The 22,143-nt window shown below is 38.3% G+C and overlaps 7 protein-coding genes across 8 annotated transcripts in view; 4 read left to right on the top strand and 3 right to left on the bottom strand.

Moving 5' to 3' along the window:
• ppil1 (peptidylprolyl isomerase (cyclophilin)-like 1) overlaps positions 1-22,143 on the top strand; it is an 84,361-nt gene that overhangs the window by 54,186 nt on the left and 8,032 nt on the right. Inside the window, exon 5 of one of the 2 annotated variants that reach the window (XM_087800183.1) lies at positions 9,734-9,753. The exons of the other annotated variant lie outside the window; for it this stretch is intronic. The gene's annotated coding sequence lies outside the window, so the exon portion shown is untranslated. Of the gene's footprint in view, positions 1-9,733; positions 9,754-22,143 lie in introns of those variants that run through there. 2 annotated transcript variants of the gene reach the window in all.
• Positions 810-10,420, bottom strand: frs3 (fibroblast growth factor receptor substrate 3). Its single transcript, XM_087800184.1, has 7 exons — positions 10,100-10,420; positions 5,343-5,464; positions 5,181-5,269; positions 4,922-5,108; positions 3,689-3,850; positions 2,799-2,920; positions 810-2,741 (listed from the first exon to the last, which is right to left on the bottom strand). Exons 3-7 carry the CDS (start codon positions 5,244-5,246, stop codon positions 1,425-1,427), a joined length of 1,854 nt encoding a protein of 617 aa, XP_087656310.1. The 5' UTR covers positions 5,247-5,269; positions 5,343-5,464; positions 10,100-10,420; the 3' UTR covers positions 810-1,424.
• On the top strand, positions 13,534-16,323 carry tspo (translocator protein). The gene is made up of 4 exons (XM_087800852.1): positions 13,534-13,861; positions 14,729-14,904; positions 15,707-15,845; positions 15,905-16,323. The coding sequence occupies exons 2-4, from the start codon at positions 14,732-14,734 to the stop codon at positions 16,073-16,075; spliced, it is 483 nt and encodes a 160-aa protein (XP_087656978.1). The 5' UTR covers positions 13,534-13,861; positions 14,729-14,731; the 3' UTR covers positions 16,076-16,323.
• On the bottom strand, positions 16,408-17,285 carry uqcc2 (ubiquinol-cytochrome c reductase complex assembly factor 2). The gene is made up of 4 exons (XM_087800853.1): positions 17,141-17,285; positions 16,933-17,007; positions 16,656-16,722; positions 16,408-16,573 (listed from the first exon to the last, which is right to left on the bottom strand). The coding sequence occupies exons 1-4, from the start codon at positions 17,276-17,278 to the stop codon at positions 16,467-16,469; spliced, it is 387 nt and encodes a 128-aa protein (XP_087656979.1). The 5' UTR covers positions 17,279-17,285; the 3' UTR covers positions 16,408-16,466.
• Positions 17,349-18,277, top strand: tomm6 (translocase of outer mitochondrial membrane 6 homolog (yeast)). The gene is made up of 3 exons (XM_087800851.1): positions 17,349-17,499; positions 17,880-17,996; positions 18,138-18,277. The coding sequence occupies exons 1-2, from the start codon at positions 17,405-17,407 to the stop codon at positions 17,974-17,976; spliced, it is 192 nt and encodes a 63-aa protein (XP_087656977.1). The 5' UTR covers positions 17,349-17,404; the 3' UTR covers positions 17,977-17,996; positions 18,138-18,277.
• On the top strand, positions 18,280-19,077 carry c10h1orf74 (chromosome 10 C1orf74 homolog). Its single transcript, XM_087800849.1, has one exon. The coding sequence runs from the start codon at positions 18,280-18,282 to the stop codon at positions 19,039-19,041; it is 762 nt and encodes a 253-aa protein (XP_087656975.1). The 3' UTR covers positions 19,042-19,077.
• On the bottom strand, positions 19,282-22,058 carry sirt4 (sirtuin 4). The gene is made up of 4 exons (XM_087800847.1): positions 21,938-22,058; positions 21,154-21,639; positions 20,124-20,418; positions 19,282-20,057 (listed from the first exon to the last, which is right to left on the bottom strand). The coding sequence occupies exons 1-4, from the start codon at positions 21,952-21,954 to the stop codon at positions 19,905-19,907; spliced, it is 951 nt and encodes a 316-aa protein (XP_087656973.1). The 5' UTR covers positions 21,955-22,058; the 3' UTR covers positions 19,282-19,904.

Below are 22,143 nucleotides of genomic sequence, written 5' to 3'. Positions count from 1 at the left end.
TTAAGACAATTTCAGAGATGTCTTATTGTTCAAGATATAATAAGTTAAGATAATTCATCTGACTGTTAGGATCATCATCATTTACTTTTATACTTGTTTTTGGTTCTTTGGGTTAAAATAATAAAATGTAACAAACTTGCTTTAAAAAGTCAGACTCAAGTCAGCCAAATATATTCTAGGATTATTTTTCTCAAGTGAGCGTTCAGCACTTTTCTGATCCTCAAACATTAATGAATGCATGATGAAGTTGTGAGTGTCGTGCGGCGTCATTTCCAGCCGCCATGTTGATGACATCATCAGAGCGAAAACACAGGTTCATCAAGGTCACGTTTGTCTCATGATATTTGAATTCACTTGTTTGTTTTACTTGTGTTTTGTCAAGAGTCTGATTCCTCAGACCACATGACTCTTGACAAAGTCGTAACTGCTTTCATTTGTTTTTAATCCAAAATATGTCCAAACATCAGCTTTAAAAGCTGCTGGAGTTCACTGTATCCTCTCATCCTCAGTCATCTTTCTGGATTCAATTGATCCTTTGGCACGTTGGACATATGACTGCTGCCATCTAGCGGCCAGAAGTTTAAATACAACACAAAAAGGAAAGGGGCAGTGAGTATTTGCATGTTAATTGTAATTTAAAAAATCAATACAGCGCAGTATCATGAAAGAAATACACGATATTTAAGTGTATCGATATTTTCTAACACCTCTAATTGGTTATTAAATTATTATATTATTGTCTTAAATGTATTTTTAAAATAATATAAAAGTCTTCACTCTATGCATGAACACAACTTAATTGTGACTTTCATTTTTGAAATATAAAGATATGTTTATATACAGTATATAAAGTATAAATATAAGAGTAAAATTACCAAATTAAGATACGAGGGATGATGATTACTACACTATACTACTATAAAGAATGTTGTTTTTGAAGACGTGTGATCTTGACGCGCCAGTGAGGTTGCACACGTGATGTCACAAAGATGGCGGCCGCTCGTGCGCACGCGTGGCGATGAGGATGGATTTCAGGAAAAAGCAAAACGACCGCATGAGAAAGTTTCCGGTGAAAAAACCGAGGTCTCCCCGACGAGCCACTGCTTGAAATCATGCACATGACTTTGGTAGCATGTACATGTAGCGTGTGCGTCGTTGAAATCAAATGATAAAAATCTGTAGTTGCAGGTCGAACCGCAGAACTCTGGAAAGAGCTTCACAACACATATCTAATAAATAACAGAGAATAAATGGCGTTTCTATCTCCGCGGAGATTTTTTCGTGAGCACAGGTGTCAGTACGATCGTGGTCGTGTACCTGTGCTGTGGCGGTTTCTCTCGACACCCGATGGATGACAGTGAAGGGTCCAGTGTGCTAAAATGAGCCTCCACCTGTCGTTCCTCTCTTTCGTCCCCGCCGCCGTGTTACAGAGGCAGGTCTGTGCTGTTGTGGCGAGTCTTTCTGGAAGTGCCGTCGTCCCTGGGCAGAGCTTTCTGCAGGTTGGACATGGCGGCGGTCTTCTTCAGGTCGATCACGGCGTAGCATTCGCTGCGCCGCGGTGCTTGCTGACCGCATTTGGGCGGCAAGCGCTGGTGCTGTGGTTGGGTCTGAGTCTGAGCGCCGCCGCCGCCGCCAACGCCGCCGCCGAGCGCTTGGCAGGGAGCTTCTCCCTCAAGGTCCACCTGGATGTAGTTGAGCTGCCGCGACGGAGGCATGTGACCGTGCTCGCAGCCGCCGACCCCTGATCTGGAACGTCTGCCGAAATCAAAGCTAAATATTCTCCCGCCTCGGTCCTGTTGGCACGGCTGCAGGTGCGGCGGGCAATTGTGGGGGAACCGGGGCGCTTGAACCTGCTCCGTGTTCACGTAGTTCTGCAGGGCGTCTCTGTGAATGCCCCGGCCGTCCTGGTGGTACCCGTTGGGGGTCCCGGGGCCCTCGGAGAACTCGTACTCGTCGAAGTCTTCCTCCTCCTCCTCGTAGTCCTCCTCGTCCTGGTCGTCGTCCTCCTCGTCCTGCTCGTCGTCCCGCTGCAGGGCCCGGTACTCCCACACCGGCGGGAGCGACGGGAGGTTCTCGTAGTTGAGCAGAGCAGTCCGGCGGTGACCTCCGCCCAGGCCCCTCTCGCAGGGGTAGCCCTGCGGGGGCATGGACGAGGGTCCGTGCGGGTGCAGCAGCGAGTGGGCGTGACTGTCTCCGGTGCTGCTGCTGCTGCTGGAGGCCAGCGACTGCGACACGCTGCTGGGGCTGAGCCGCTGCTTCCTGCCGCCCCTGAGCCCGTTGATGTTCTCGTAGGTGAGCTCGCCGCCCTGGCAGCCGTCGGCGTGCTCGTGGCCCGGGTGGCGGTGAGGGTGGTGATGAAAGTGATGGTACGGGTGGGAGTTGCACATGTGCATAGGGGGCTCGTCGCCTTCCGTCTCCGAGCCGGTGGCGCCCTCTACCGGCTGGAGGCTGTGAGGGCCGATCCCGTGCCTCTCCCTCTCCAGTAGGTGGCGCTGCGCCGGGGTGGGACCCAGCATGAACTTGACTTCCTGCGACGAGGGCTGCAGGAACACCTGAGGGTCTTTATGCTCCTCCATCGGGCAACAGCGCAGGCTCGGCGGAGCGTTTCCTTGGCCTCCGACGGGCATGGCTCCACGGCTGGCTTCGGGGAAAGTGCTGGGTCGGACCTCGGGCAGGGCGTGCACACAGTGGCGCATGGAGATGTCGCCCTCCATGCTGACGGTGTTCACGTACGTGTGGGTCTGGAAGCAGAAGCTCAGAAGTAAGGATCTGAATCACGGACGTGTCTCCATCCTCACCTGGTCTTCGATGCCCATGAAGCCGTGGCTGTGGTCGTCGGACAGAGACGGTTGGGAGGACTCTCCTCTGATTGGGTAGCCGGGGTAACCGTTGGGAAAAGACTGCACAGGAAATGCTGCGGCTGCGAAACCATCGAGGATGTTACTGTTAATACGGCGTGATCTGATCATCTGTGTTCGACTAGTCCAGGGGTAGGCAACCTGGTCCAGAAAGAGCTGCAGTGGGTGCAGGTTTTTGTTCCAACCGATCAAGCATATACAGTTTAACCAATGAGGTTTCAGCTGAACAAGCAACACCAGACTGACAATCAACTGATTACACTCCTAAGACACCTGATTGGTCAAAATGTGTCCTCTTGATTGGTTGGAACGAAAACCTGGACCCACTGCGGCTCTTTCTGGACCAGGTTGCCTACCCCTGGACTAGTCGGTACTGAAAATCTTTTATGATAGGAGTGTGTGTTGGCCAGAATCTGAGGATACGATACGTATCACGATACATTGTGATACTGTAGTAACAAGGATATATGTGTAGTATTTTCTGGTACTTGACTCTGGTGTTGCAGAATTTACAGACCACATGACTCTTGAAGTCGTAACTGCTTTCATTTGTTCTGAAACCAAAATATGTCAAAACAGCTGGAGTCCACTGTATCCTCTCATCCTCAGTCATGTCAAAAAATATATTTACACCTGTATCTATTTGTATCAGTTACTTTATCCAGTATCAGATAATACCTGATCATGACTTCTCGATAACTCAAGTTTATTATATACTATATTTAATCTGACGTACTTCAAGTGTCAGTAATCGACGCCTCCTGACCCTCCGACCTCGAGTCACTACATCCTCGTGGTTCGAGTGTATCTGTGTGTGTTACACGACTCACGGTTGGGCGTCTGTGGCGTCCGAGCCATTTCCATCTCCGGCGTGTGACCAGCGCGACTCATCATCATGGACTCCTCCACCACGTTGATGCTGTTACACTGCATCAGCTCCTGGAGCAGGTTGAAGATCTCCTCCGCCCGAGAACACTTGAAGGCAAAGATTCCTGACAGGAAGTAGATCAACGGAAGCCGTGAGCTCACAACATGGGTCGACTCTTTGGTTGAAGCTGGTTTTAAACTGTATTTTTGTCTTTTAGATGAGTTGACACGAAGTTCTACTCACACTCAAGTGGATTATTTTCTAGCAACAATATGTTTTTACACCACCTTAAAAAAGATGTTCAGTCCTCAGAAGGGTCTTAAGTCAGTGGAAAGTCAAAATGGTGGCGGACGTAAAGTACTTTACCAAATGTGGAAACACAAAAAAGGCACATTTTTGGGACTCCGTCAGATACTTCAGATCAGTAATATATATCAATATATTGAATGATTGAATATTGAATTCTTCATTAAAATGTTGTTTTTACATTTAAATAATTTTTTTGGAATATGTGAATTTAATAATTTCTATATGGAAAGGTTAAATTTGGTTTATTTTTTCATGAATGAATAACATCAATGGAATACTTAAAAGAATAATTAATTAATTGTTTGCACATAGAGTGTAATATTCTAATTCCAATCAATCAAAACATTTATTTTTAGAATTTAATGTTTTAGTTAATATTGTATTTAATTTAACATATTTTTATTTATTTAAATAAATTAAATAACCTTTTAATACATTCATAATTATATTAGATTATTAAAAAAAATACAATCAATGCTTGAAAACATTTCAATAAAACATATATATTTAGTATGTGTCAGCATCGGCTGAAAAAAAAATTCTGGTACTGACTTCAGGACCGTCCAGAATTTGATAAAGAGGTCCAGGAAAAATGTTTTCTTGTTCTTTTACTCCAAATGTATGCTCTTGTATTTCCTCATTGGGATGTAAATGAAATTATATTCTTTAAGAAATATTGATCATAGTTTTTTTTGCACTTTGACAATTCTATTGAAAAAATCTTGGCATGAAAACTATTAAGGGTATACTTCTTTATTTAGTATTATTACTTGAAAATATATATTTATTTGTCCATTCTATTGAGTTGGTTCTGTCTTTTGTTTTTCTTTTGGACTATACAGTTTTGCTCTGGTTTTTTAAATCCACCTCCAGGAACTAGACTCACCCTGCCCCGTCTGACATCGCCGCCCGCTCTCAAAAGAGAACAAGTTGGAGTCGTAGCCGTAGCGACGCAGGCAGAGGTACGGCCACCTGATGGCGTCTCTCTTCCGGGTGTGAAGGATGAGCTCGGTCTGGGTGAGCTCCATGACCCCTGACCCCAGCTCGTTACCCTCATCGTCCACATTGGTGACCTGGTGAGAGAAGAAAAAAGCTTGTTAAAAATGTGTCTGAAACGCTTGTTTTTTTTTTGTTTGGTTTCAGACCTTGAATTTGGTGAGATGGTTGTCTCTGATGGGGTCTCTGTACAGACAGCTCCAGCAGCTCCCCATCGTCTCAGCAGGCGAGCTGAAACCTGGGTGCGGAGAGAAGGAAGCGACCGTCAACCACGGTCGTCGTCATTGACACGCGGCGAGGGGTCGACCTACTGAGTCCAGGCCATCTGTGTTAGGAGGGTCCTCAGTCCCAGGATCTTCCACTGGGCAGCGTAGTCACGAGCCAGCAGGGCGGATGGAGGGACCTGAAGAAGAGAAGCTTTCCGGTCTTCTCCCTGGAACGTTCCAGGAAACACAGAGGAAAAAAGTGGTCATGAAATATACATTAAAATCATTAACAAGAAACCATTTTTAAACTGGGTTTGAGTCAAAAGTTAAACACATTTTGATCTTGAGTTTCTTGTGTTGTGAACAAAAACTCACTCATCCTCTTATCACTCTATATTTCACTACTCTTGTCTATTGTATATTGGCCTCGGTGTGCAAAAACATTGAAAATACTACTATAAAAATGAACATTTCTTAATATAAACGATTCAACATTACACATTTATAACTCACTCATCCTTTTAAAAGGATAATGTAAATAGAAATTAGCAACAAAGCTATAACCAGATGTTGACTCTTTTCTGACATTATAGATATTTATAATTAATTATATTCAATCTATTTGAATCCGGGATGAGATCCAGACTTTCATAAACATGATAATAAAGAGGTAGAAATGGAATGAACGTTTTTGTAGCCATTCTTATGCTAACGCTAAACACAACATAAACGCTAACACAGTGAAACACCTGTTGCCACAACTTTCCCATATAAACGGTTTTGGTGAATTTAAAATATAATAACATAATAATTACAATATCACAAATAATATAAACCACATAATGTACATAATTTGGTTTAATATGGGATAACATGTTTGCTACTAGTGTTCAATGATAACACAAAGACAGAGTAAGTTATTAGCAAAATATTGTACCATTATATTGAACATAACACAATTTCAAAATGTGAGAATTATTCATTTAAAATCTTTGTTTTTACATTACATAATCCACATTGGTTGTCACTGCAGAATATTATTGGATTATATATGACATAACAGTCAATATTTAAAATGTTTATCGTTAAAATGTATCTTCAAATGGTATTTTAACTTCCAGTAGATACAATACGTCTCTTCGTATCACACAAATGTATTATTGGGTGTGTGGATTAAAACATGTGCAAAAATGAACACACTATACTAGAACACTATACTAGAAACATGTACAAAATGAACACACTATACTAGAAACATGTACAAAATGAACACACTATACTAGAAATATGTACAAAATGAACACACTATACTAGAAACATGTACAAAAATTAACACACTATACTAGAAACATGTACAAAAATGAACACACTATACTAGAAACATGTACAAAATGAACACACTATACTAGAAACATGTAGAAAAATGAACACACTATACTAGAAACATGTAGAAAAATGAACCCACTATACTAGAAACATGTAGAAAAATGAACCCACTATACTAGAAACATGTACAAAAATGAACACACTATACTAGAAACATGTACAAAATGAACACACTATACTAGAAATATGTACAAAATGAACACACTATACTAGAAACATGTACAAAAATTAACACACTATACTAGAAACATGTACTAAAATGAACACACTATACTAGAACACTATACTAGAAACATGTACAAAAAATGAACACACTATACTAGAAACATGTACAAAAATGAACACACTATACTAGAACACTATACTAGAAACATGTACAAAAATGAACACACTATACTAGAAACATGTACAAAAATGAACCCACTATACTAGAAACATGTACAAAATGAACACACTATACTAGAAATATGTACAAAATGAACACACTATACTAGAAACATGTACAAAAATTAACACACTATACTAGAAACATGTACAAAAATGAACACACTATACTAGAAACATGTACAAAATGAACACACTATACTAGAAACATGTAGAAGAATGAACACACTATACTAGAAACATGTAGAAAAATGAACCCACTATACTAGAAACATGTAGAAAAATGAACCCACTATACTAGAAACATGTACAAAAATGAACACACTATACTAGAAACATGTACAAAATGAACACACTATACTAGAAATATGTACAAAATGAACACACTATACTAGAAACATGTACAAAAATTAACACACTATACTAGAAACATGTACAAAAATGAACACACTATACTAGAAACATGTACAAAATGAACACACTATAATAGAAACATGTACAAAATGAACACACTATACTACAAACATGTAGAAAATGAACACACTATACTAGAAACATGTAGAAAAATGAACCCACTATACTACAAACATGTAGAAAATGAACACACTATACTAGAAACATGTACAAAAATGAACACACTATACTACAAACATGTAGAAAATGAACACACTATACTAGAAACATGTACAAAAATGAACACACTATACTAGAAACATGTACAAAAATGAACACACTATACTAGAAACATGTACAAAAATGAACACACTATACTAGAAACATGTACAAAATGAACACACTATACTAGAAACATGTACAAAAATGAACACACTATACTAGAAACATGTACAAAAATGAACACACTATACTAGAAACATGTACAAAATGAACACACTATACTAGAAACATGTACAAATATACTAGAAACATGTACAAAAATGAACACACTATACTAGAAACATGTACAAAAATGAACACACTATACTAGAAACATGAACAAAAATGAACACACTATACTAAAAACATGTAGTAAAAATGAACACACTATGCTAAAAACATGTAGACAAAAATGAACATACTATACTAGAAACATGTACTAAAAATGAACACACTATACTAGAAACATGTACTAAAAATGAACACACTACTAGAAACATGTACTAAAAATGAACACACTATACTAGAAACATGTACTAAATATGAACACACTATACTAGAAACATGTACTGAAAATGAACACACTACTAGAAACATGTACTAAAAATGAACACACTATACTAGAAACATGTACTAAATGAACACACTATACTAGAAACATGTACAAAATGAACACACTATACTAGAAACATGTACTAAAAATTAACACACTATACTAGAAACATGTACTTAAATGAACATACTATACTAGAAACATGTACAAAAATGAACACACTATACTAGAAACATGTACTAAAAAATTAACACACTATACTAGAAACATGTACTAAAATGAACACACTATACTAGAACACTATACTAGAAACATGTACAAAAAATGAACACACTATACTAGAAACATGTACAAAAATGAACACACTATACTAGAACACTATACTAGAAACATGTACAAAAATGAACCCACTATACTAGAAACATGTACAAAAATGAACCCACTATACTAGAAACATGTACAAAAATGAACCCACTATACTAGAAACATGTACAAAAATGAACCCACTATACTAGAAACATGTACAAAAATGAACCCACTATACTAGAAACATGTACAAAAATGAACCCACTATACTAGAAACATGTACAAAAATGAACCCACTATACTAGAAACATGTACAAAAATGAACACACTATACTAGAACACTATACTAGAAACATGTACAAAAATGAACACACTATACTAGAACACTATACTAGAAACATGTACAAAAATGAACACACTATACTAGAACACTATACCAGAAACATGTACAAAAAATGAACACACTATACTAGAAACATGTACAAAAATGAACCCACTATACTAGGAACATGTACAAAAATGAACACACTATACTAGAAACATGTACAAAAATGAACCCACTATACTAGAAACATGTACAAAAATGAACACACTATACTAGAAACATGTACTAAAAATGAACACACTATACTAGAAACATGTACAAAAATGAACCCACTATACTAGAAACATGTACTAAAAATGAACACACTATACTAGAAACATGTACAAAAATGAACATACTATACTAGAAACATGTACTAAAAATGAACACACTATACTAGAAACATGTACTAAAAATGAACACACTATACTAGAAACATGTACTAAAAATGAACCCACTATACTAGAAACATGTACTAAAAATGAACACACTATACTAGAAACATGTACTAAAAATGAACACACTATACTAGAAACATGTACAAAAATGAACCCACTATACTAGAAACATGTACAAAAATGAACCCACTATACTAGAAACATGTACTAAAAATGAACCCACTATACTAGAAACATGTACAAAAATGAACCCACTATACTAGAAACATGTACTAAAAATGAACACACTATACTAGAAACATGTACTAAAAATGAACACACTATACTAGAAACATGTACAAAAATGAACCCACTATACTAGAAACATGTACTAAAAATGAACCCACTATACTAGAAAGGTGTGTCGTTTGCTGTGCTGAATCCTAAGCCAACGTTCACAGAAAACCTGCAGCTGTTTTTTTTTGTTTTTTTCCCTCAAATCCACGCGCACATCTGTCCGCATCTGCACAGGTGATCCCACCGGTGAGTCCTGGCTAGCGGCGCCGCAGTGAGAGCTGCTCAGTACCGGGGCCTCCGCGTCTGACCAGGAGCCGGAGCCTCCACGCAGCTAAACCCTTCGGTGTCACCGCAGTCAACCGGCCGGGATTCTCTTCGCTTAGAATCACATCTTCTTTTTATTTTTATTTGTATTTTCTTCAGATGACGACGAGCAGCGACGCAGAGGCTGAAGTGAAGCGTGAAGCGCCGCCGCGGCTGCGATGATCCGAGCGGCGAGAAAGAGTCGGAGGAGGAAGAAGAAGATGGTTCTTCTACTCACATGTCTGGCGGAGGATTCTTCACATCAGCCTCTCACAGCGGGAGCAGCAGCATGGAGGCAGCGAGGAGCGGCGGCTGCCGGGAGCAGGATGTGGCGCTGGCGAGGCGCAGAAGATGCGGAGAGGGCAGTGAAAAATGTGCTCTTTTCGCTCCTCGTTCCCCCCTCAGAACGCCCCCTACTGCAGCACGGGCCTCTCGGTCTGTGTGACATTTCCCAAAGCAGCTGGGGTGAGAGTTCGCAGCCAGACAACGAGGCTCAGGGAGCAGCGACAAGAAGGTAAAAAAAGAGGAGCTGGAGGACCGGAGGAGGGGAAGGTGCGCCTGGAGGAGGAGGAGGAGGAGGAGGATGGAGGAGGAGGAGGAGGAGGAGGAGGAGGGACCACATCTCTGATGCCACTGTTTTTTTCTCCTCTATCACTTCAGGTCAAACGCAAATAATTTAGAATTTAACGAACATTTTTACAGGTTACAGTGCAGGGGCCTGTGATTCATTTAGTCAGGGGCCCCCTTTACTGAAGATGCTGTTGTAAGGGACCGTCAGCCAATAGTAAAGTAAGTTCCAGTTCCTGGTACTGAATTCAGGACCGTTGATTATATATTTTTTCACTTTGAAAATTCTATTGAAAGAATCTTGGCATGATAACAATTGAGGATATACTTCTTTATTTAGTACTATAATTAAAAAATAAATATGTACTTGTCCATTCTATTGAGTTGAATTTAGTCAGGGGACCCTATACTGAAGATGCTGTTGTAAGGGACCGTCAGCCAATAGTAAAGTAAGTTCCAGTTCTGGTATTGACTTCAGGACCGTCCAGGATTTAACCAAGAGGTCCAGGAAGAATATTTTCTTTTTCTTTTACACCAAATGTATTTCCTCACCTTTTTAAAGTTTCATTGGGATGTAATTAAATTATATTCTTTAAGAAATGTTGATTATATTTTTTTTTTCACTTTGACAATTCTATTGAAAAAATGTTGGCATGATAACAATTGAGGATATACTTCTTTATTTAGTACTATCATTAAAAATATATATTTACTTGTCCATTCTATTTAGTTGAATTAAGTCAGGGGCCCCTTTACTGAAGATGCTGTTACAAGGGACCGTCAGCCAATAGTAATTACATAATTATTATATAGAAAGAGGGGAAAAAATTACATTTTACAACAAATTCAACTGAGCTACAATTGTAATTGAAGTAATTAAAAAAAACATACAATATTTATATATTTACTTTAATTTACATCGAAATTATTTTGAGGGAAAATGAATGCGCAATAAAAGGTCAAATAAAAAAATAAGGGGGAAACGAGTCCTAAAAAAAACTTGTTATGGTTTTTTATATGTTAGGATGAATAATAGAAATAAATACAAAATACAATTGTAAGTTAGCGAGAGTTAGACTTTTTGTGTTGGTTTATAAGAACAAAAGATGTTGGACATAATTAAAGCCTAAATGAAATATTTTAACGTTTTTTTTTTGGTTTTCAATCGATGTTTTCATGACAACAGTGTATGCATATGTTTTTATTTCTATATCATCTTTTAAGTGGACATCAGTTGACATACTTCTGTGTTGTTTACATGAAGTAAGACAACATTTTCTACTACAATCCTACAATTCAATTCAAATAGATTAAAGGAGCCAAGAGAAGAAAATTCTTATAACTTCCAACTAGAATATTTACTTTAGGACATTTACAAAAAACGTAGATGCTTATATTTTTGTAGTATTTTGTATTTGTAATTGGATTTAAGAAGTTATCAAAGGTGAACTCTTCCTTACCGACTGACTAGCTCATTGCTATCATGTTTCAAATGCTAAAAAAGTAATCGAATTTGACTACAGATATAACCAAATTAAGTGCAATAGTATCAACAAATAAATAGAAAGAAAATCTCATCTTGTACATCAGTGTTTTGAGGCTTTCAGATCAAAATGAACATTAATGAACACTCAGGGAAATAAACCGACAACCTTCTGTTGCTTTACAAAGCTTCATGCTCCATTTGCGCCGGTAAAGGGCTTAACCTTAATGACCGTATCTTACAGTGAGTGAGCGAGGATTCATTTGTTTTATTGTATCAGGGGGTTATTCCATCAATCACACTTTTGTACATGTATGCCATTTTTAAGAATATAAATACACAACCAGTTTGTATCATTTTTTTTTGTAAATTAATATTTCTCGTGTCATCATAATGTAGCCATTTTATTTCAGGATCTTGGTAGCTTTTTTGGTTTATATTTTTCATTTGTTTCAGTTAATTAAAAATGCCTTTCCTCAACCCCATTTGAATGCGTCTTTTATTGTATTGTATTGTATCTGTTTTATTTTCCATATATATAAATAATTTAATGTTGTTTATGATCAAGTATAGTATTTGTTTTTAATATTATTTAACTTCACACGGTGTTCTTTTATGATGTGAGATTATTATTATATGGAATATTGTTTTTACAATAATAATAAAAGCGATTAATTTCTCATTTTAGTTAATACACGTGATTGAAAATAATAAGGCTCATAAAAATATAAATTTACAATCTCTATATATGTGTATATATATATATATATATATATAGAAGATTATAAATGTATATTAACTAAAATTAGAAATGATTCGCTTTTATTATATTTGTACAAACAATATTTCATATACTAATAATCTCACATCATTAAAGAACACTGTGTGAAGTTATATAAATAATTTTATGTTGTTTATGATCAAGTATAGTATTTATTTTTAATTATTTAACTTCACACAGTGTTCTTTTATGATGTGAGATTATTATTATATGGAATATTGTTTTTACAATAATAATAAAAGCGATTAATTTCAAATTTTAGTTAATACACGTGATTGAAAATAATAAGGCTCATAAAAATATAAACTTATAATCTCTATATATGTGTATATATATATATATATATATATATACACACATATACATATATATATATATATATATATATATACACACACATATATAGAGATTATAAGTATATATATATATATACACACATATATAGAGATTATAAGTCTCTATATTAATCTCTATATATGTGTATATATATATATATATATATATATATATATATATATATATGTCAATATATACATATAGATTATACATTTATATTTTTATATTAACTAAAATTGCTTTTATTATTATTGTATAAACAATATTCCATATAATAATAATCTCACATCATAAAAGAACAGTGGGAAGTTAAATAATTAAAAACAAATAATATACTTGATGATAAACAACATTAACCTTACAACACTATGAAAGCTTGAGCGCTTAAATCTTTATGACCTTACATACGCATAAATAATGTCATAAGGTAGAGCTGAACCACAGGCTAGTCAGCCACATATAAGAGAGAGCACCATCTTGGCGACTCCATCGTCTTTGGACGCCGCTCTCATCATCTTTGTTCCTGGAGCTGAAAACTATTCCTGGAGCAGGAAGAGCATCAACGAGTGTAAAAGAGTGAGTTCGTGTCAACCTTTGGACCGAGACGCCGATCAACAGGGTCTCAAACCAGCCGTCGAGACGAGCAGCGGTTGCCAGGCACGCCGGAGGAGTCGCTGAGTGTCCGGGGAGTGTCGGAGGACTGACCGCCGCGATAAGACTGCCCCGCCTGGCGCTTCTTATATATCACAACACAGCAGACTAGAGTCTCTCCCGGGTCTGACTTTGACTGGAGAACTGTGACCCTGTTGTCTGGACCTGCTTCACACCCGCAGGTAAGATCTGACGCCCGGAGAGCGTTTTTGAACAGCTAATAAAAAAAGATACGGCCATTTTTAACGAGAAATAATGTAGCATTTAGCTTAGCAGGTTTGTTTCGTAAGAGACAACTGTTTCAATTTCTGTCAACTTTATCCGAATTTTACTTTTCACTTTTTTTTTTGTTGAAAATAATATCTAAAGGGAAGACAGAGGAATTTACATTTTAACTAAAAATATTAAGTCAAAACTGCAACCAAAAAAAAGGTTTAGGTAAGAGAGTCACATGACCTTACGTCATGTTTAAATAATACGTTACGTTATTTATTTAACAATATTTAAAATGACGTACATTCACACGTTTGTGATATCTATCAGAATAGACATTTAAAACACTAAGGCGCCTAAAAAAAATCCAATTCTAAGAAAACATTTTTTTTTTAGATCTGATAACCTTTTGCCTACTTACTTACCTTAGTCGAATGCAATGAAAAACAATGAGAGACGTCACATTATGTGACGTCATGTTTAAATAATACAACCTTGACTTAAAATGTTTCAATTTCTGTTGTTTAAAAAAAAATATTTGAAATGATGTGTTCATTAGTTTGTGATATAACACATCATGGTCATGATCTTCTTCATGACAATATTACAACTCACTATAACCTTGTGTGTGTGTGAACGATTGTGCACAAATTATATAAGATTGCTCAAATAATACGTCTGTGGTTCAACAGTTAAACTATGTAAATAAATATAATTGCAAAGTATCGAGGTATTCAAATTATTTCTCCTTTTAGTACATTTTATTTAATAAATCTCCTTATATTTTGTCTTCATTTATTTCATTTTTTGTATTCTGTAATATCATGTGGTTTCAGAACATGTGGCTGCCTCTTGTTGGGATGACAGCCCTGCCACACCTGGGCGGGTTGTACGGGGGTTACATCACTCGTAAAGAGGTGAAGACCTGGTACACAACTCTGCAGAAACCATCATGGCGGCCGCCGAACGCCGCGTTCCCTGTGGTGTGGACCTGTCTCTATACGGGCATGGGGTAAGAAAGGGGTCAGATACTTGAAAATAAAAATACTTGTGGTGACAACTTTCCTTTTGTCTCAGTCCAACAATTAAAAAATTGAGTTAAAAGTATCGTTAACACGTTTGTAGTGCATCACAATGATTCAGGGAGAGGTCAAAGGTCACACCACAAACTGAAATACATTTTTGATAACTGGTTACTAGGAGTGTTTACTGGTAACAAATCTAATGATACAATACACATCATTATACAGAGGCAATGATTAGATATATCGTGATACTGTAGTAACAAGGATATATTTCTAGTATTGGTGTTGCATAATTTACAGACCACATGACAAAATATGTCCAAACATCAGCTTTAAAAACTGCTGGAGTCGACTGTATCCTCTCGTCCTCAGTCATTGCAGGGATTTCATCAGCTCATTGTTCCTTCAACGGCAGTGACTGTAATCACTGTCGGAATGATGGAAGTTTATTTGCAACACAATAATGATCAAACGCGTGTTTGTGTTAATTGTCAAAATAAAATCGAATTATTTTATAAACAAATAACTATCATCAAAATAATATAATATATGAAAGCCAATACAGTGCTGTTGAATATCTATACAGTATTGTGAAAAAATATTTGGTGATATTCAAGTTTTTTTTAAATCAAAGATCATAATAACTTGGTCACTAAAGCTACTGTTTAGCAAAACGTTCTTTAAGGAGCATCTACTGTTGTGGTAATATGTTTTGATGACTAAATTTAATTGTTTTACATCATGTCTGTTCAAAGAAAATGTTTCAATAAAGCTTTGTATTCGTTCCAGATATGGCTCGTACTTGATTTGGAAAGAGCTGGGTGGCTTCAATAAAGACGCGCTGGTTCCACTTGGACTGTACGGAGCCCAGCTGGCTCTGAACTGGGCCTGGACTCCCATCTTCTTTGGAAGGCACAAGCTCAAATTGGTACGTTGTCAATTCTAACACGATGAAATCTTTTACTCAAGTCTGAAACCTCTTAACAGGCCTTCATGGAGATCATAGCTCTAACTGGGACGGTCGGAGCCACAATGGTGTCCTGGTATCCCATCAGCCGTACTGCCACTCTCCTCATGGCACCATACCTGGCCTGGCTGTGTCTGGCCACGTCACTCAACTACCGGGTCTGGAAGGACAACCCTGAGAAGAATGAGTAGCAGCCCGGGGGGGGGGGGTTTGTCGTGATCACACAGCTTATATCTCCGAAGAGATCCAACATGCTTGCACTATTGAGTATCATTTGTTTTTGTACCATTGACAGTTCTGATGATGTTCATTCACTCGACAAATGCAAAGGCTTCAATGCTTCATAACATTACGCTAAACAAAGTCTGTAATTTTGTGGCATCTTAACACGCAACCATCTGATTATTTAAAATAAAGTCTTTATAATGCATTTTCAAAATCCACGTGTTGAACTGACTTTTTTATTCTTCCTGTCCTTTGAATGTAAGACGGTGAATGTAAATCCATCCATGATAAGCAATAGTCAGAAGTTGGACAATTTATTCATTTCTATATTTACAACAATAATTAACAATAAAAACACTATTTTTCTTGAGTCTTCTCAGGAGCCTCTTCTGGTTTGGAAGAAAATCTCTCAGTTAATGTCTTCCATAGACCTTTCTTTTCTTCGTCAACCTGCTGCAAACTACCTGGAGTTATTAAAAAAATATATACAAATGTTTAATTAAATGCATTTCAATGATCAGAGAAGTGGTTTGTTGAATCTCCTACCTGACAAGAGAACTTTACACTCCTCAACTGTGACTCCAGTAAAGCTTGTGTCTTTTACTCGAGGAAACTGTAAACAAGAGTTTTACTTTTCATGAGATATAACAAAAGTCTGGACAACAACAAAACAGGATTTTGATCGTTCATGAAACACGTCGACATAGCTTTACACGTGGAAAAGATACAGGAAAGAATGTATACCAGTAAGATTTGTTTACATTTAGAAAGGAACCATCCCACTGGCATGAGAAACTTGAATTTTAAACATCTATATACTCACTCGTTGTCTGTAAACATTTCCATTGATTCGTGCCAAACTTTCGTACACCTGGTCGCACTTTTCCAAATCAGCAATCTGTCAGAGAAATAAATAAAATCACGTTTTATTTAAGATATAATATTCAAGGTATAATCAAGGTCGATATTGTAGCATCGGTTAGCTTAGCTTCGGTCACGTAACAACAACAACACATAGTGTTGTAACGAACCTGTGTGTTTTCGCCTTCGCGAAACGTCGCTGCCACTCGTTGCCGCAAGAAGGTTCCCAAGTCTCGGGCTTTCTTGGTTTCGTCCAGAGGCCATTCTTCACAGAGCTTCAGAAAGCGACGGTACCTGGTGGCGGACATCTTTGTATACACTGCGATGTAGCGGATGTTTGGGCTTTATTGCTCGCCGTAGCTACGTCACTTCCTCCCTCGCTACCCTCGTTGCTGCTGCTACTGCTAGTGCTGCTAACACCGGTTCTTTACAACATGAGCGGAGCAGACGCCAAAAAATGGTCATCGGGTGTTTTCACCTGGATTGGATCCGCGTGTCACTTCGCGACAGACAGAAATGACTTCCGGAGGTGAGTTTGATCTGGTTTAAATGTTGGTGTGTGTGTGTTAGCATGTAGCTACTAAACCGTCCAGTCAATTGGATTTGCCCTTTATTGACATTCATGACGATGACACAACTTACGTTATTCCTCGTTAAATATCAAAACACTTGGTGATTTACCTTTATATTGGGAAACTAAATCATGATATAAAAACTACTATTTATCTAGCTTACTGGACCAGTCGATTTAGAGTCTGTTTATAGAGAGTTGAGCAGTAATTTTACAATTATTATGTATTATATTTCTTATTTAGCATGCGTTTACTTGGTTTTTGAGATGCGATTGTTTATATTTTAAAACCCATTCTTTAAACATGTCATTATATAACCCTTTCATTTACATTTTAGGAACCTTCTGGTTAACCTTGGATTGTTTGCTGCTGGTGTTTGGGCTGTGAGGAACTTTTCTGATATAGACCTGATGTCCCCTCAGCCCGTCGCATAACCCTCTACGATAAGAACATGGTGAGAAGATTTGAAAGATGGATAAAAAGAAAAAAAAAAAGGTTGAATTAAAGAACAACTATTAAAAGCAACAACAAAAGTTGTTATTAACTATCCAATCGCAGCGTTCATTTGACATCATGATCTCCTCGTCTGTTCCAGGTGTGTTGGACCAACAAACACAAGGGGAAAATAAAATTGACCCAAACAAATCCTCAACTCCATTGAAGAAGAATCAAGACGTTCATTTGTATTTTTTTTGCGGACTTAATATACAATTGACTGCTGATGTTCTTTTTAAGTTATGTCCTCCTTTCAGCCCTTTATCGCAGCAGCTCGTAAAAACTTATCTCATGGAAAGAAATCTCTCTCAGTTTCAAAGAGTCTGGATCTGGCCGCGCAAGTCTGTGCCGTCGATTTGGGCTTGAAACCGGCTCTTCTGTACGACACGAACGCCGCCGGTCCGGAGAAGGTCTCCCAATATTTGAGGTCTCTCCAGTCTGAGCATTTACTGTCGGATTGTCTTCACACACTGTCTTTAAACGACAACACACTCATCTTCAATAAGGAAACACTCCTGTCAAATCTACAGAGAATAATTCATCACGACGGCGTGTTCGTGATTGACGTCTGTCACTCATTGGAGTCTCCGGCCATCGTTGACGGGCCACTGAGAAGCATAGTTGAAGATCTACTTCGTCTCCTTGAAGATCAGTTACAGAACACAGATGAACCGTTGTTTGTCGCTGAGCAGTCAGAGTGGAACCTGTGCACAGTTTTTGGACTTCTGCTGGGTTATCCTGCCACCTACTGGTTTGATCAGACCAAGAGCTTTGAGAACTGCCTGTCCATGACTCCTCTGCTGGTGACCTCCGCCTCAGCATCTCTTCACACGCACAGGTTTCCCCTGATCTCCTTCAGCGTCCCTGCTGCCTTGTTTGAGTACACTCGGTCAGCAGTGGAGAGCTGGAAGCTTCAGCTACAGGAGGGATTCCAGCAGCAGAACATCTTGAAAGATCTCACTATCTGTCACTCGACTGTCACTCTGCCCTCAGTTTGTCTTTGATGCTTGTAACAATAAAAATGTAGTGTCCAAAAAAAACCCCTTTTGTTTCCATGCTTTACTGTAGTAGAACTTACAGGGGCGACAATATGATGTATTGCAATATATTGTGATACTGTAGGAAAAAATTATGTTTGTAGTAATAAACGAGTGCTAGATCTGACAAGGTCGTTACTGCTTTAACCAAAATGGGTCCAAACATCAGCTTTAAAATGAGATTGAATGTGACTGCATCCTCTTGTCCTCAGTTAACGCTTGGATTTCAAAGTTGATTTAACTGTGTTTGACCGAATGACATCTCGTGGCCAGAGGTTTAATTGAGCAAAACAAAAATGAGCAAACACTGTCAATATTTGCAATTTACTTTAAAATTAAAAAAAAAAAAAAAATCAATTTAACTTGACTTCCTAAAAAAAAATATAAACAATAAAATAACTATGATAAACTATAATTTGAAAGCCAAAATAATGGATTTATTTTTTTCCTGGAACTCTTTATTCATATTTTTTTAAATCATTTTCACACCTCAATAGTAGTCATTCAATGCAATTTCATGCAATAATGTTCGGACACAAATGAAAATGAAAATGTGATGTCAATCAATCAAAGAACATCTACCCCACCATCATTCCCAGAATGGGAAATTACTTACAACTTATTTTATTGTGTACCAAACAGCAGAAGTTGATTATTGCATGCAGCTTCAGAACAGTTGAACATTGTGATGCTTTGTCAAATATATTTCTGTATTAAAATCATCTTTTCTCTGCTGTCACTCATAACAACAACATTGTTGTTATTAGCTGTCATATAATGTGTGGTTAAATATGAGGTAGTTTCGACAGAATATGGAACCTGCCATGAGTTTAGCGAGGATGAATACGTGATAGAACTTCACCACATCGACCTTTGACCCGGAGTCCGGCCAGGTGGTCTCCCCTGGTCGGCCCGATGTTCACGATGGCTACTGGCATTTTTCTATCACCTGCTGCCAGTAAGAACCTGTAGGCAGAATAAACCTGTGGAGCAACAAAGACACTTATTTACCGACGTTTCTACTCATGATCTCCCTCCTTCAATCTCACCTGCAGAGACGACCCGACGACCAGCACGGCGTCCGACTCCGCCAGTCGGCCGTGAACGAACTCCACCGTGGATTTGTTAACCGTGTCGCCGAAAAAAGTGACTTCCGGCTTGAGGGTCCCACCGCAGGTCTCACAAGAGGGAACTCTGAAGTGGAGAACTTTCTCGTCCTCCAAGAAGACGTCGCCATCTGGTGCCACGGCGCCGGCTTTACCGCTCCAGTCCGGGTTCAACTCCACGAAGCGTCGCTGCAGCTCCTGCCGCGACGAGATGCTGCCGCAGCCTAAACACATCACTCTGGAGGTGCAAATGCAGATAGAAAGTTAAAGCCAATGAGGACATTATAACTTGAATTGTATTTTTATAGGATATATTTGCAGTATTATCGAGTACTTGACTCTGGATGAAGTCGTAACTGCTTTCATTTGTTTTGGAACCAAAATATGTCCAAACATCAGCTTTAAAAGCTGCTGGAGTCACTGTATCCTCTCGTCCTCAGTCATCACCATAGATTACTGGATATTACAGGATATTACTGTTCCTTTAGCTGCGGAGTCCGTTAAGACTGCTGCCATCTAGCAGCCGGAAGTTCAATTTCTCCACAAAAATTAAAACAGCATGAATATTTGCTTGTAAAAAATAATTATGCTACTTTACACACACTTTATTGAACTATACAACATAAAATGACTACAGTAACACATAAAATATGATTTGTGATTTATTATTGATATAGGATCGTGGAAAAGAATATCGCGATATCTCACCATTCTGATATTTTCTAGTCACTATAATACACATTATTGTCACACTTAAAGTACACACTTTAAAACGAATAACAAAAAAAAGATTAAATGATAAAAACAATATTATAAATTATAAATTAAATAACACAAAATAAAAGAAACACAATAACAAATAAAATAATGAATATATCAACAACAATAAACAGTATAACAAGTGCACAGACTACAGAAGTACAAAAGTGGGTGTAGGAAGTCATAATGAGTATTTAAAAAAACGTATTTATACCTGTGTGTACAGCCATGGAGCTCCGTCAGTCTTTTCTGGCCAGCTTTAGAATGCAGTGCGTCCACGTTCTGGGTGACCAGCCAGTGCAGCTTCCCCGATTCCTCCCACCGTCTCAGGACCCTGTGTGCAGAATTGGGCTGGTGGGAGGAGAACTGAGGCCACCCCACAAAGTTCCTGGCCCAGTATCTTTGTCGTGACGTCGCACTTCTCACAAACTCTGCGTGTTGCATGGGTCTCCTGTCCGTGCGGGCGTACAGTCCGACGCCCTCCGACCTGTAGTCCGGGATCCCGGACTCCGTGGACAGACCCGCACCCGTGATCACGAACAGACGCCTGGAACTGTTGACAAAGTCCTGCAGCAAGTCTAAAGATGGGACGTCAGTGGAGCTGCAGGCCGGGACGAAATCCGTCAACCCAGCAGGCTCAGATGACACCATCCTGGAGGATGAAGTGTACAGAGGAATGCTTCTCCAGTCAAGTCTTAATCTGAAAGAAAAAAATATATAAATTCAGATTTTAACCAAAACACAAAACCTGTCCTTAAGTAACATATAAGTAAAGGCTGTCATGACTGATTAAAAATAGCTGATGACCTTGTTGGAGAACGAAATAAACAAAATATTCATACGTATAGTAAAAATATGTTTTAACTTACTTAACATTTAAAACAAAATACTAATGAGACATTGAGGTTGCACAACAACAGTGAGGTCGGAACTAAAGTAAACAACACCAGGTAACATTGACGCCAACAGTCAAATTTACGCACACATCTCAGCAATACCTTCTTATCAAGACCATGGCGTTATCTTCCCTTCGAAGCGTAATCGATCGATAAATTCTGCAGTCTTTTCGTTGCCTGTTAGGTCGACTTATTTAACATGACAGGGGACCATTTATTTTTGTAACGCCGAGAAACAAGGCGGAGACATTTCCATGTAGCACACGGTGCTCGCAATGGTCGCTGGGAATTGCAGTCGCATTCTAACG

The sequence above is a fragment of the Callionymus lyra genome, chromosome 10 (assembly GCF_982586985.1).
Source record: "Callionymus lyra chromosome 10, fCalLyr1.hap1.1, whole genome shotgun sequence".
NCBI lineage: Eukaryota > Metazoa > Chordata > Actinopteri > Syngnathiformes > Callionymidae > Callionymus > Callionymus lyra.
This window is presented reverse-complemented; position numbering and strand designations above follow the sequence as displayed.